The sequence below is a fragment of the Heliangelus exortis genome, chromosome 1 (assembly GCF_036169615.1).
Source record: "Heliangelus exortis chromosome 1, bHelExo1.hap1, whole genome shotgun sequence".
NCBI classification, from domain to species: domain Eukaryota; kingdom Metazoa; phylum Chordata; class Aves; order Apodiformes; family Trochilidae; genus Heliangelus; species Heliangelus exortis.
In genome coordinates, this window is record NC_092422.1 from 113,313,241 (window position 1) to 113,327,895 (window position 14,655).

The 14,655-nt window shown below is 49.4% G+C and overlaps 1 protein-coding gene across 2 annotated transcripts in view; it reads left to right on the plus strand.

Moving 5' to 3' along the window:
• The window catches only part of BOC (BOC cell adhesion associated, oncogene regulated), a 58,144-nt gene extending 44,325 nt beyond the window's left edge, over window positions 1-13,819 (plus strand). The window contains exons 7-19 of one of the 2 annotated variants that reach the window (XM_071759369.1): window positions 225-497; window positions 1,236-1,534; window positions 4,265-4,427; window positions 5,283-5,393; window positions 6,574-6,780; window positions 7,596-7,777; window positions 8,813-8,918; window positions 9,090-9,212; window positions 10,214-10,435; window positions 10,853-11,079; window positions 11,673-11,752; window positions 12,383-12,576; window positions 13,117-13,819. In XM_071759369.1, coding sequence (XP_071615470.1) covers window positions 225-497; window positions 1,236-1,534; window positions 4,265-4,427; window positions 5,283-5,393; window positions 6,574-6,780; window positions 7,596-7,777; window positions 8,813-8,918; window positions 9,090-9,212; window positions 10,214-10,435; window positions 10,853-11,079; window positions 11,673-11,752; window positions 12,383-12,576; window positions 13,117-13,301 — 2,372 coding nt within the window. In that variant the 3' untranslated portion in view covers window positions 13,302-13,819. The remainder of the gene's footprint in view (window positions 1-224; window positions 498-1,235; window positions 1,535-4,264; window positions 4,428-5,282; window positions 5,394-6,573; window positions 6,781-7,595; window positions 7,778-8,812; window positions 8,919-9,089; window positions 9,213-10,213; window positions 10,436-10,852; window positions 11,080-11,672; window positions 11,753-12,382; window positions 12,577-13,116) is intronic. The other variant, XM_071759379.1, reaches the window with a different exon arrangement.
• The last annotated feature ends 836 nt before the right edge of the window (window positions 13,820-14,655 follow it).

Here is a 14,655-nt window from a genome sequence, read left to right on the forward strand (position 1 = left end):
CTCTTGTCATTTGTGGCACTGGGTTTGCTCCAACACTCTCTAGGAGAAGACTGGTTGATGTTGGGAAGACATCAGAGTGACTTCAGTTTTGCTCTGTTCTGTAGGGAAGGTCTCTATGGGCTGGGAAACCTAAGGGATACTACACCTTAGCTATTAGTACCGTGTATCCTTTGTTGCCGTGCTCCTTGCCCAGTGGCACTCAGCAGCTGTGTTTCCCTGTGCAGAGCCCCCGGAGGTCACCATGGAGCTGTCCCAGCAGATCATCCCCTGGGGCCAGAGTGCCAAGTTCACCTGCGAGGTGCGAGGGAACCCCCAGCCCTCTGTCATGTGGCTGCACAACGCTGTCCCCCTCTCTGCCAGCCACCGGCTCCGGCTGTCCCGCAGAGCGCTGCGGCTGCTCAGCGTGGGGCCTGAGGATGATGGCATCTACCAGTGTATGGCAGAGAATGAGGTCGGCAGTGCACAAGCCATGGTGCAACTGAGGACAGCCCGGCCAGGTAAGTTCTTCGCTCCAAGCATGCAGCCGATCAATGCCAGAGCCTAATGTGTGGGGAAGGAGCAAGGGGAGCAGGAGAAGAAAGTTGCTGTGTTTGTTGGAGCTCCTGCTTGTGTCTGAGCTGCCATGGTCTTCCTGCGCTTTCACTCTATGCTCCAGGTGCTTTTTTTGACTGGGGCCATTCTCCCTCCCTGTAGTAACAGATGGCTGCATTTTTGCCTCTTAAGTGCAGTGCCACGGGTGTATGTGAGGTAGCTCTAAGCAAGAGGCAAATGACATCTGCGTGTAGTGCCTTATCCATGGCTTACTCAGTTCTCTGACTCCGAGCTTACACTGAGTGAGAGTATAAACACCAATGTGGGTGGAGTCATCTGGTGTAAAAGAGGTGTCACCTGCTTCCTTGGATCCCTCTGAACTTATCCATGGTAAGAGCCGTTTCAGAGAGAGAGGAAGCTCCATGTGGTCAAGGCCTGTTCTGGGAGAGCCCCCAGCAAGGCATGTTAGGTTTATACCAGGAGAAGGAGAGCTTCTTTCAAACACTTCTTTCAAAAGAGTGGCACAGCAGGGAGCACCTCCTGGGACCTGATATCTCTTAAGATACCTGTGCTTCAGAGGGTCCATTTCTCTGGTATTGTGAGAGGATTCAAGGGGCTCCTTGTAGCTCTGCCTTCACTGCAGACTATACTGGGCATTTACCCTGCCTGCAACACACATTTACTCTTGACATACTGTCTTTCAGGAGCTACACTCAACCCTAGGCGAGATGCCTGGCTGGGGTCAGCTCAGCCTCCGACACCGCCTTCCAGGGACGGTGCCTTAAAGCTGCCCCTGGATAAAGCCGGACTGACAAAGCCTGGGACAACCCCACTGGCAGTGTCCCCACACTGCACAGCCAACAAGGAGCTGGTGTCTCCAGCTGAGGCCCCCATCATCCTCAGTTCTCCTCGGACATCCAAGACAGACAGCTACGATCTGGTGTGGAGACCCCGGCCTGACAGCAAAGCCCCCATCCTCTATTACGTGGTGAAACATCGCAAGGTACTGCTGTTTTGACCTGCTTCGGTCTTTCCTCTGTGCCATCCCACTGGCAGGCTGGTGGCTTCACTGCATGTTTTCACACCTTGTGGGGGGTTCCTTGGGGGAATGCTGGTCAGTGGGACCTCCTCAGCTGCAGCCTCAGCCCGCTGAGGTGTGATGAGTGCAGGCTGCAAGGCTTGCTGAGCCTTGCACCGTAGTGGTACATCTGTCTACCTAAGTAAGCAGAGGGTGTATGCACACACCTGTGTTTCTAGTCTGATGAGCTTCCACTTCCCATTCCCCGATGTGTGCTGACACAAGTAGAAAGTCTGGAGGGCAGATTGTGTGGTGGTTTGGCTCTGTAATTCTTTTGTCTTGGCACAAGCCACAAGGACCCCTCTGCCTTGAAAGGCTTGGGCAGAGAAGCAGCCCCTCTCCTGCTGCACATAGCTGCCCTGCTCAGCAGCGCTGAAGCAGCCTCGTTCAGTGGCTGTGAGGAGCTGGCAGAGGGCCATAGAAGCCATGCTAAATCCTCTGGGAGGGTCCTCAGCCACTGTTTTATTCTGGAAACTGAAAGGCATTGCACTGTTGAGCATGTCTCCTGGCTGGTGGCACAGCATAAGCACACAGTGCACTGCTGAGCACTGCTTGAGACCAAGGGCTTCTGCCCTCTGCTGTGCTTCTCTGCAGAGTGGGCAGAGTGCAGGCAGGGCTTGTAGCCTAGCACTGTCAAGGTAAAAATTCTGCTTTTGAGATGTAGTGCATCTCTTCTCATTTTTCTGGAAATAAGTGGGAAAAAAGGGGGACTGGATTTATTTGTTTTCTGCTTGTATTTACTTTGAGATGGCAGGGAATTGCAGCAGAGAGGCAGGTTTTACTCTCGGGTTTGAGTACATTCCCAATCTGGCATGTTCTGGATTCCCAGCAACTGCAAGGCACAATTTTCAATTATATGTAAATATATCTATCTATTTTCCTGGAATTGTTTGCTTTTGTAAAAGTATGGTATAACAGGAGGCTGTTAAAACCCCTAAACATCCTTGATTTCTTGTTAAACAAAATTCAAGCCGAGGGTTTCAGCTAACCCATCTCTTTAAACATTAAAGATGCCCATTAAAACAAAGGCAGAAGATGCCAACACAAGAACACAACAGGGCAAGCTTAAATAAAAACAAAAGATGCCAAAAGCTTCACCAAACTATTGGCTCTGGTTGTCTGCCAAGAGGAGATTTGTCCCCAAATGGTGCATCATGTTACTGCCAGTTCTGCATGCGATAATAAGTTGCAGGCTGGAGTTTGCCCATATTTTGTTTGTTTTTCAGGGCTTCACCTGGAAAGGCTGTAAGGCATGGAGGTCACCATGGGTCACTGCAGTTTGCAGTAATATGTTTTCAGTGTAGTCCAAATTCTCAGCTGGAGACTCTTTCTTGGGATGCTTAAGAATTGTGTGAAAGGAATTAGTCCAAATAACCCTTAAACTTGTTGTGAAAGAGTCTCTTTCTGTCCGAGATCCTCCAGATCACGTTTTATAATGATCTGGTTTTGACATCTCTGACTGGAAAAATATGTGTGCGGAGAGGGAAGGAATCAATTCAGCAACAAAAGAAAAGGCTCTTTGTGTGAAAGATGGCTATAAGGAAAGTAAAACCTACTGACAGGAGGCTTACATTTGTATTGGACAAGGGTCTGCTTCTCCTCTGCAGATATCTCTTTTTTTTTTCCCCTTCTCTTAACACTGCCCCTGAAATCTCAGCAGCCTGCAAGCAGTCAGATGCCATGCAGACATTATCTTTGTTTCTTAAGAATATCTCTTTTACCTTCCCGGGTATTAGCAGTCTTTAGGGCTCCCCTCCCTGGCCTCACAACTCCACGGGCTTGGGAATAAAAATAAGACGAGGCAAGCATTAATCAGTCAGTGTCAAAAGCTTGGAGAAGATGAATGATACAGCAGAGTCCTGGCATTTCCGTTTTGTTGAGTTGCCTGCATTGCTAATGCTCCTTTTGGCACCGGGTCACTTCAGTGTCCTGCCTCTTCGCCTGCAAAAATATTATCCTTGCAGCTAGGGAGAAGGAGGAAGGTCCCACCTTCCATCCCCCTCCACACGGGGCACCAGGGGCATCGCCAAAAAATGAACTGTGTTTCCAAGTCTTTCTGGGGGCCACTGCCATAGATGGTGTCTGCCACACAGAAAGCTGTGCTCAAACAGCACAGTTCCTCATTTTAGACAGAAAGTGCCAGCAGTGAGGCTGGATGAAAATGCATAAAAAAGCTGGCAGTCAAATCATTTAGGTCCAGATGGCCAAAGTGGTGTTGTGTACCTCATCCCATGGAAATGGTCAGCTTCTAAATGAGCAGCTCAGCAGCTTGTCTGCAGGAGAGATTTGGCTCCTAAGGTGGCTCAAGCCTCTGGCTAATGCTGCCCTTTGTGGACGCGGCTGCTCCAGGGCTACATGCACACTGAGGGGCAGCGGTATCAGAGGGGGCCAGTGGACAGGCTGTGGCTGAATGAGTCTCTGAGGTGAAGAAAACATCCCAGTACTGGGAGACTTGTCTTGTTTACACCTGAATCCCTCAGCTTTGCAAAAATCAGGCTGGAAATATCTCCCTCCTTTGCATGTGGGGAACTGTCCTCCAGGCAGGAAAGGTAGCCCTGGTTGATAGACAACCTGTGATGAAAAATTTCTATGCTCAGTGCAGACAATAAGCACAGCCTGCCCCTAAGCCTTGCAATGCCTGTGTTGGTCTCTCAGCAGGTCACCAACACCTCAGACAGCTGGTCAGTGAGGGACGTCCCAGCCTCTCAGCACCGCCTGACACTCACCAGACTGGACCCTGGGAGCCTCTACGAGGTGGAGATGGCCGCTCACAACTGTGCTGGCGAGGGACAGACGGCCATGGTGACCTTCAGGACTGGTAAAGGTCAAACCTTTCCCTGGGTGTTTTGCTCTGATTCAGGGGAGGGCCCCACCAAGACACCCTGCCCCAGACCTGAGGCATAGGCACCAGCCTTAGGGCAAAGGGGCTGTTTCTGCTCTGAAAACCTATCTGCCCACAGCTTAGAGTGACAGTCAGAAGGCAAAGTGGAGAGTGGGATTGAAATGGGATGGGCAAAATCAGGTGTTCCTCTCTGCCTGTGTTGGAGTTAGTCCCTTCTTCCCTTAGTGTCTTAGTTGGACACCTGCAGAACTGTAGAAAATAGGTCTAGCAGGGATGTCAAGAGGTCATTTAGTCTGTTCTCTGCCTGCAGACAGGATCAGCCCCTGGGTGTTCTTCCCCACAGGTGTTTGTCTAATCTGTCCTTTAAAGCTTGTCCTGCACTAAAGGAAGCTCCAAGCCCTCCCATGCAGTCTGATTGGTGCTGAGCTATCCTTGCCACTAAAAGGATGCTCTAAATGTCTATGCTAAGTCCCACTGTCCCCTGGCTGCTCTTCCTGTCTTCAGCAGGTGTGAAGAATGGCATTCCCTTGTAGCAACCTTCCCTATGGTGTTGGGCATGCTCACCTCTTCCCTTATGCTAATTAACTTCCTTCTCAGACAGGAATCTAGCAGCATTTCAAGAAAAGCAATTAAAAATCTTAGAAAATTAAATATGAGGGGGACCTAGTAACAGTTTCACAAACCTGTCCCTGTAGTCTCAGTTCCTGCCTGCAAGTTGAACACTTCGATGCCCTAGGGCTGTTTGTGTCCACAGAGTACTTAACTTGGCATTGTGGCTGGGAATATTTTCTTTGCTCATCATCACTGATGCCACCTCTCCCTTCTGCACAGGCCGGCGCCCAAAACCAGAGATTGTTGCCAGCAAAGAACAGCAAATCCAGAGGGATGACCCAGGCACGAGCACTCAGAGCAGTAACCTGTCCGACAACAGCCGCCTGTCCCGTAAGGCCCTTCCTGAACTGGGCAAGGAGGGAGGGCAAGGGGACATCAATCTCTTGTGGGTGGCAGCCAGGACATGCTGGGGTTGAAGTCTCCACTGGGTGGATCAAGACTGAGCAAAGGTGGATGGGTGTCCTCTAGCTCTTGGTGAGGAGAGCTCCTTCTCAGACACCTCTGCTACTGCACTTGGCAGGCAGTCTGAGGAGGGCAGGCTGATTGCACTGCCTGTCCCCACTGTTAATGGAAGGACTTGCCAGAAACTCTCTGTTTCCTGCTGAATTTCACACAGAGGGTTCAGAAAGCCCTGCCATGGACTCTGAATGTATAGCACACAGGATCAACAAGGTACCGTGCGCCAGTGGGTGCTGTAGGAATTTGATGGAGAAAGGGAAACCAAGTCTCTGCAGATCCTGGTGTCCTTGTCATTCAGCCAAGCCCTGATAGGGGGTAGTTAGTGCCCATTCAAGTGGGGCAGGGTGCTCCATTTGGGTACTTTGCTGCAGCTGAGAAGCATCAGTTCCTACCTGGTTAATCCAACTCATTGTTTCCCACCTTGTGTCTGCCATTACTATTATTCAGTGCCATTATCCTTTCTATGAAATAATTTTCTTCAGTCCTTATCCTTTCTATGAAGTCCCCTCCTTCAGTCCCCCACACTGATTCATCTGTTGCCACTTTTTTTACCTCTGTAGCTCAGTCAGTCTCTTTCCCTCCCATCTTTTGATTGCTTTCCTGTCAAATTACATTTGTACAGTTCAGAACTTCCTATTTCCTCCCTAGCTGATTCCTCTCAGTCTCTCCTGATGCCATCTGTCCCCAGTGTCAGTCTCTCCCTGCTCACTGCTTCCACATCAGTCAGGCCTTTTGCTCTGTCTCCAGCCCTGCATCCACACCTCTCACTGCTCTCCCTCTCATGATGGGTGTTCACTCCTCAAACCTTGTCTCACAGTACTTGAGCCGAGAGTGGAAAAGGGGCAAGGTGTAAGCAAAACTAAAAGGTGTTTGCAGGGCACAGAGTGAAAGGAGTGAGGATTTGGGGGTGGCAGCTACAATGAAGAGGCAGAAAGAAGAGAGGGTGCAATGCAGACAGCCCTTCACCTACATACCTCTAAGCCACAGGACCCTCCAGACAGGGCAAGAGGAATGTGTTTCATGTCCTGATATTCTTCTGCATCCCTTGCAGCTCCAGAGGCACCAGACCGTCCAACCATCTCCATGGCATCGGAGACATCTGTGTATGTGACCTGGATCCCCCGTGGGAATGGTGGGTTCCCCATCCAGTCTTTCCGTGTGGAATATAAGAAACTGAAGAAGCTGGGAGACTGGGTCCTAGCCACCAGTGACATTCCTCCCTCTCGCCTCTCTGTGGAAATCCCAGGCCTGGAGAAAGGTAGGCAGGTGTTCTCCTCCCTGTTTCCTGGAGGTCTGTAGAAAAGCTGTGCAGTCCCTGTAGGACAGTTCACCATCTGTCACATCATGCTTAACCCTGGCATGTGCAAACAAAACAAAGCCTCCCCACCTCCAGCCTTGAATGCATGGGGAAAAGCTGCTGATGCTTCTCTGATTTCTCCAGCTGCATAGATTTGACCTCCCTCGGGGAGGCTTGCACATGCCTTTCTGTATTACAGGATATAGTTACTAAAGGCATTTGGTTTTGCCATTTACTAGACAGTACAGAACTTTCTTTAGCCACAGGCAAGACAGATGGATAAACAGTTCTCAATGTGCTTCACATGAGTAGAGATGCCATCACTGCACTGGACAGCTTAAAAGGGCAACTTATGTATCCCAGCTTAAAAACCAGAAAAATTATGTTTGGTTAAAAATTACTTCGGCTTTGAGATTTTAACTGATGTTTACGTAGCTGATTTCCGTGTCATAGAGGAAGGATGCATTCCCATACCTGCTTTCAGGTCAGGACATCCTTTCAGTCATCTCTGAACCCATCCATACACTTTCCAGAACTTCTGCCTGACCTCTAGATTATTCAGACAGGAACTGGGGATGGGAAATAAAGGCAGGCTCCATCTAGCACGTGGCTGAAATCTGGTCATTCGGTGTTTGTACTTCGATTAAAACCTTTCTGTAGGCTCTCTGCCTTCTGGAGATGTAGCCCCTCTCCACAGTCAGGCCTATGCTGACAGTAGGTGTCTTGAAAAACATCCTGTCTCTCTGAAACTCTTTATTTCCCTTTTTACCCCCTAGGTACTTCCTATAAATTCCGTGTCCGGGCACTGAACATCCTGGGAGAGAGCGAGCCCAGTGCGGCGTCTCGGCCGTACGTGGTGTCCGGGTACAGCAACCGGGTCTACGAGCGCCCTGTGGCTGGGCCATACATCACCTTCACAGATGCCATCAATGAGACCACCATCATGCTGAAGTGGATGGTAAGGTTTGTAGGGGTGGAGATCCCTGAATGTGTAGGAAGCAGGTGTGTAGGGTGGATGCTACTTGTCCGGCTTATGCATCTTCTGGGAGGCGACACCGGAGCCTGTCACCAGCACAAATTGATCCAGGATCCAATAGCTCTCTCCAGTATAGGAGGGCTGGGCTTGGGGCATATAGAAGTGATCCTTGCAGATAACCTCAGGGTCTTGAGCATTTTGTTTAATGAGCATAGTTCAACAATTCACAGGGTGGCTGCTTGCTCTCCTGGCCAAGTTCCTAGAAGCCATTAGCACCTCTGTCCATCCCAGTAATTTCCAGAAGATAAGCCTTTCACTCTCACTTTCTCGGTAGCCATCCTAAGTGCTGATAATCATTTACAGCAGTCAACCCTAGAGGATTTTTAGGAATGTGCAGCATCTTTTAGATCACAAGCTCAGATCCAAGAGTTTCAAACAGCTTAGAGCTTATTCAGAGGGATGCATCACCCTCTTCTAGCTGCATCTAGCTAGGAGTTGCTACAGGGTGTTCACCTAAACACTAACACTAGCTGATAAAATCCTGGGTGAAAGACAGCAGGAACAGATGGAGCTAGGGCAGTCTTGACCTGGGTGGGGGAGGAAGAGAGCTATCTTCAGAAATATGGACTGCTGCATTCACTGGTTCATGGCAAGATGTTTGCCTGGAAGCTGTGAGCCTGCTGGAGTCAAGGTGAAAGTGTGCTTGTCCTTGCTTGGCTTAGTCAGTGTTGCTGAGGAATTTTTTTCCCTGAAGCATTGGCTGTGGCTATGGAGGGGGAGCAGGGTACTGTATTCTTGGGGTGACAGGTCCAAACTCCTGGCTTGTCACCTGAGAAAAGTGAGGTGTGAGAGTACAAAAGAGCACTGAACTCTTAGAAGGAAGCTGTTTCTGTACAAAGGAGTGGCGACTCAAGAAAGATCCTCCTGCTGGGTTGTCTTGTCCACCTGCTCTCCACTTAGTACAATATGTAGCATAGAATCTCTGCTAATTCCTGCTCTCCTTCCCACTCTCTGCAGTATATCCCAGCCAGCAACAACAACACTCCCATCCATGGCTTTTACATCTACTACCGCCCCACTGACAGTGACAATGACAGCGACTACAAAAAGGACGTGGTGGAAGGTAGGACATTTTGGGAGACTGGTCTCAGCTCTTGGTTCCTCCTGAAAGTATTTGTCCAGAAGGAGCCCTGTGCACAAAATGCCAGCTGCTGCTGTTTAGGCCTGCTTTCCCTGTTTTACCTACATATTCCCTGAGGAAACTAATGGCACCCTGTATGTGTTCCCTCCCCAGGAGATCGGTACTGGCACTCCATCAGCCACCTGCAGCCAGAGACCTCGTATGACATCAAGATGCAATGCTTCAACGAAGGTGGTGAAAGCGAGTTCAGCAATGTGATGATCTGTGAAACCAAAGGTAACCAGCCAGATTTGCAGGGTGCTTCTGAGAGCACAGCCTGCTGCCTTCCCTGCCTCCAGCTGTCCGGAATACAGCAGAGGTCTTAAGTTGTCCCCTTTTTAACTGAATAGCTTGAACAACCTACAGCTCCACTTGCTCCTCCTCCCCACTCCCAGGGCACGGTCTTAAGTTGTGCTGGGGGAGGTTTAGGTTGGATATTAGAAAGAATTTCTTTACAGAGAGGGTGATCAGGCATTGGAATGGGCTGCCCAGGGAAGTGGTGGATTCTCCGTCCCTGGAGATATTTAAAAAGAGACTGGATGTGGCACTCAGTGCCATGGGCTGGTAACTGCAGCGGTAGTGGATCAAGGGTTGGACTTGATCTCTGAGGTCCCTTCCAACCCAGCCAGTTCTATGATTCTATGATTCTAAGGCAGGTACCATCCCTGCCTGATGGTGGCTCACCCAAGCTCAGGCAAGGAGATGGAGGCAACACTGGGGAGAAGAGAGGGGTAGGTTTGTTGATACTGTTGCTCAGCATGTGTATACACCCATACCAGTATTCACAGCCCCTTGTGCAGACCTCAGCATCATTTCCCTCAGAGCAGTAGTTACCTTTTGTTTTTGATAAGCATCATGTAGATGGTGACTGGAATCAGAAAAGCTAGCTTGGCCTTGCTGTTCCAAACTCGGGTGTTTGATTATAAATCTGGCCCCATGTTGTCTTCCAAGCATCTGTACTGTCGTGATAGGAACAGTATTAAGTCCAAATGAGTGTTTTGGAGAACCTATTTCCCTTTTCCAAAAGCATGGCAGATCTGTAAGCCAAGCACAGAAGACTTTCCTGTCCTGTCTGATACTGCAATATGCATCAGCATAAGAAATCCTCTTGCATTCAGATGCACTTCTTTAAGGCCACTGTAGAAGTCTGTCCACTCCACTGCAGCACAGACATCTCTGGGGCAGGCTTCTTTCAGCTGCCATGTTTATGTCTAATGCTCTCTCTCTTCCCCTCACAGCTCGGAAGTCTCTTGGACTGCCAGGTCGTCTTCTGCTCTCAACAGTGCCTCCCCAGCAGCATCCCCCACTCAGTGGTGGGCACAGTGGCCTGGGGACAGGAGCCATGGTGGCCCGTTCCAGCGATTTGCCTTACTTGATTGTCGGCGTTGTGCTGGGCTCTATCGTACTCCTCATTGTGGCCTTCATACCCTTTTGCCTTTGGAGAGCCTGGTCCAAGCAGAGTAAGGGTTCTTTCTTGAGGGTTGACTTCCCAGATGTGCTCTGCCCCCTGGGATGGGTCTGACCCTGGGTGTGGTTGGGTCAAACATACAAAATGTGAGGGCTGCACATTTCAGGAAGCAGAGAGGGTGGGCAGAGGGCAAGTCCTAAATGTCCTGTGGAACCCCAAAAAGAGAAAGGCCACCATTTGTCATGCTTAGTTGTTGAGTAGGAACCCTGGGACTAGAACAAGGGAAAATGGCACTCCCTTTGCCTTTGTGTAGGGCCCCTTTCCACCGTTTTTTCCTCCAAGGGTGCTTTGGGTGCCGAAATAGCTACCTGGAAAGGACAGCCTAGCACTATCTCTGCTGGCAGCTCGCCTCAGGAAGCTCAGCTCTGCCTTTGCTTTTGGCCTCACTTCACTTTTCTTCTGTCTGCAGAACAAACCATCGACATGGGCTTCCCAGGAGCTGGGTTGCTGGTATCATCCTGCCAGTACACCATGGTGCCTCTGAGGGGCATCTCTGCTCCCCGTGCCAATGGACACCCCTATGTTAATGGGCAGCCCTACGCCAGTGGGGCACATATGAATGGCATTTGCCCTTCTGCAGGAGTGGGCTATGCAAGCACCAAGCCCAGAGATTACAGTCCAGATGAAGTGCCACAGGTATGTCCACACCTGCAGTTAACAGTGGGTTTGATACGAGCTGGAGGCTGTGATTGCAGTGAGAGAGCTTCCCCAGCCACGGCTGGCACCCCCTGCAGCATGTGGAACGGGCAAAACTGGATCCTGCTTAAAAGAGACTTCCCCTTTGTAGTGGAGTCTGAGGTCCAGGAGGAACAGGAAGGTTTCAAAAACACTGGTGAAGAGGTGGTGTCTTAAGGCATTGACTTCAAATATGGAGAAGGCAGTAAGCAAAGGCTACTTGTATGGGGAATGGTTCCTCTTTCTCCTCAGCAAAGCTCTCAGGGACAAACAACATTGGGAACTCTGGGTAAATACTAACAGGAAAATGGCAGTGCCCCCGCTGAGACTATAAATTGGTTATCATCTCAGTGATTCAGCAGTAAGCATGAAGTCAGTTTTTCAGTGCTCAGTTCTGATCAGTCCTTTGTAATAAAAGCTTTAGTTTTCTCTGCCTTCTGTCATAAGAGTTCCACTGCTCTGCCCTGCTGCTCAGGCTCCCAGATCAGCATCCACTTCTTAATGCTCCTTTGTAGCATTGCTCTGCTGAGATTCCTTCTCTGTCTTCCTTCCAGTCACATGAAGAGACCAATGCCTTGCTGCAGACAAGAGTGCTGCAAAATGGGAATGCCCAGCAAGACTACCAGTCCTCCAGGTTAGTCCTGGCTTATGGAGGGAGGAGGGTGGAACAATCCAGTGAGGCTCACAAGACTACACAGTCACAGAAGCTTGCCCTCAGCAAGCTCAGCCCATCTGTCCCAATTAACTTGGAAAACAAATCCATGTTCCAGCACTAGGACCTCCTGGTCTAAATTGTTTTCATAGAGCTCACACCTCCTATGGTTTGAGGGAGAGATAATTTAATTGTAGAGAAGGCCAAGACCTGCCTCCCCCTACCCTCTTTTCCTCCACCTGCTCCTAAGTGGGAGACTGAAAAGTTGGCATAGAGAAACTTAACATTCTCACTGGATACTGACAGACAGCTGCCCCAGAATCTGGCCAGGGTCCAATTGCAGGTGCTTTGCATCTCACTGTTGAGACACCAAGTCATTAATTCCATGCTCTCTGGGCTTCTGTGGCACTGACTAGATTTTGAATCACAGAAACCAGCCTCCCATCACCTCATTCTCATCCCCTAGGTACATCTCAATTTCTGTTCTTCCTCACCTTTGGGAATGCTCTTTGTCATGGCATTGGTGCAGTTGGCTGAGGTGTTAAATAGGTCACATCTTTCAAGGAGGAAAGATGTGTGAATAGTGCTAAACCTCTTTGTTTGCCCCTCCAGATTGCTCAACTCACAGACAGAAGATGGCTCTTTCCTCTACAGTCTTCCAGATGACTCAACTCACCAGCTTCTTCAGCCACAAGATGAGTGTCCTCACCTTCAAGAGCACTTTGTTGGCCTCCATCATCCAGTGCTGGGCAGCAAAGTGGGAGGCCCTAGCCCGGATGCTCGACGGGATCCCCTGTTCCACCAAGGTCAGTGGTCTTGAAAACTCTGTGCTTGCTTTATCTCATCATTTAAGGTTGATATTGAAGGGAAATCACTCTGTGGAGCCTTCCTGATGTTCATCCCCACTTCTGTGGCTGCAAGGGCAGTTTTAATACCACGTAGAACAACAGCATGAAAAGGTCATACTAGAAGTTGGGGACTGTAGGTTGCCTCACTCAGTTTTAGAGTGAGTTTGAGCTGTAAGCTGCCAGAAGGGCACATACCCACTCCCAGTTGCAGAGACACTGTCCTTTAGCATCTTTCAGTATGCCAGTAAAACAGCATGGTCCTTAAAAAATCATGTGAATCCATCTCACTAGGACCTGATCCAAAGATCCAGCTGTGTACTGGGGATCAAACTCATTGTGTGCAAGTACAGGATCAGACTCCCATGTACCCAGGTCTTTGAGAGTACAGTTCTTCATCTTGGATCACAGTACCTAACCTCACAAAGTGGACTGGAAAACTACTACAGCATCTCATTTCAGAATGTATTGTAAACATTTGTTTCTTCCTTTCTCTTTCAGGAAGCTCTTGCTGTCTAGGCCTAGTGCCAGTTGAAGAGGTGGAAAGACTAGATTGCTGCCAGTCCAGAGGAGACCTCCATCCCCAGAATTCAGTGAGCACATCTTTGGGTCAGGACCTACCAAGATACCTGAACAGCAGCCCGCAACCACTGAGGCCCTTAGAGACTCATTTTCCTACCAGCTAGGGACCAAGCTGCCTTTTGCAAAGACTTAGTATGAAGAGAAAAAGAGAATGGGTATTTATTTTTGTATAACACCCCTATTTATATATTTATGCACTTGTATATAGATGTATATGTGCCTTTTATAACGCTATGGAGACAGAAGGCATCCTCAGCAAGGTCACAGGAGCACCCAAGAAACAAGGGAGCAGCTCTCCATGGCACAGAGCTGTTCATCAGAGCACAGGACTGAATTAGCAGCACAAAAGATGTCGCAGGACATGGGTCCAAACAGCTGCCACCACCAAGATCCAGCACCCCCTTGCAGTGAGGTCTTCATGAAAGCCAACTATCACAAAGGTCTTTTCCTCTCCTCCCCTGGGAAGGCACGTCCCAGGAACAGGCTCCTGTGAATGAACTGGAGTTATGCATTCTGCCTGTTTAAAGTAAACAGCCCTTCACATACACGCCCTCTGCAGCCGCGTATCTGTAAAGACAAACCCACGCTTTGACACCTAAAATAAAGGCTTTAGTCTTTTCTATGGCTGGCTGTATGCTAAATGAACATGCTGGGTTTTTTTACTTGCAGACAGCAAGCAGGACACCTAGAGAAAAGTGATATATCCCTGCAGTTATCATTTTACACATAGGCACCCACGCAAATCTTGTCAGTGCTGAGCTCAGGAGGAAAGGGACAGCCACCACCTGTGCCAGCTAAGTGATACAGAGCTTCTAGAGAGAGTTTCCAGTTATCACCAAAGACAGCTGCCTGAGTTTGGTGACATGAGGAGGGGCAGACAGACACCCAAATCTATGCAGATTTTGTTTGCTTACTCTGTGATTTTCAAGCTTCAAAAGTCTTCACCTTCGAGGCCTGTGGATAAAGGAGGTTGGTTTTCCCTAAGGAAACAGAGGATGCTCAGCACCTGTATAGGGCTCCAGTGAAAAGGCTGGCAGTGCAAGTACCCATCATTTGGTTGTGCTGGGGCCAGCAGGGACAGTTCTTGTGCCTGGCTGGAATCTGGTTGGATCCTGGCTGAACGTATTCCAGGCAGAGGTGGCAAAACATGGGGAGTGGGGAGGAGGAGCAGGTGGAGCTGTAGGTTGTTCAAGCTATTCAGTTAAAAACTATCAACAAACCCCAAGCCTCCCCCTGCCCTTCCAGACACTGCACTGGAAAAAAAGTGCAGCCCCTCTGCTTTGGGGTTCAATGATCATTGAAGTAAGTGCTGTAAATGATCATGTGCCACCACCATACCTAATGACAGAGATTTAAAAAAAAAAAAACACATATAAAGCCTGAAAAGATAGACTGGTGTTCTCTAACTCCAGTGGAGCAGGTGAAAGCCAGTGGAATTACAGGCTGACTTTGCATTTG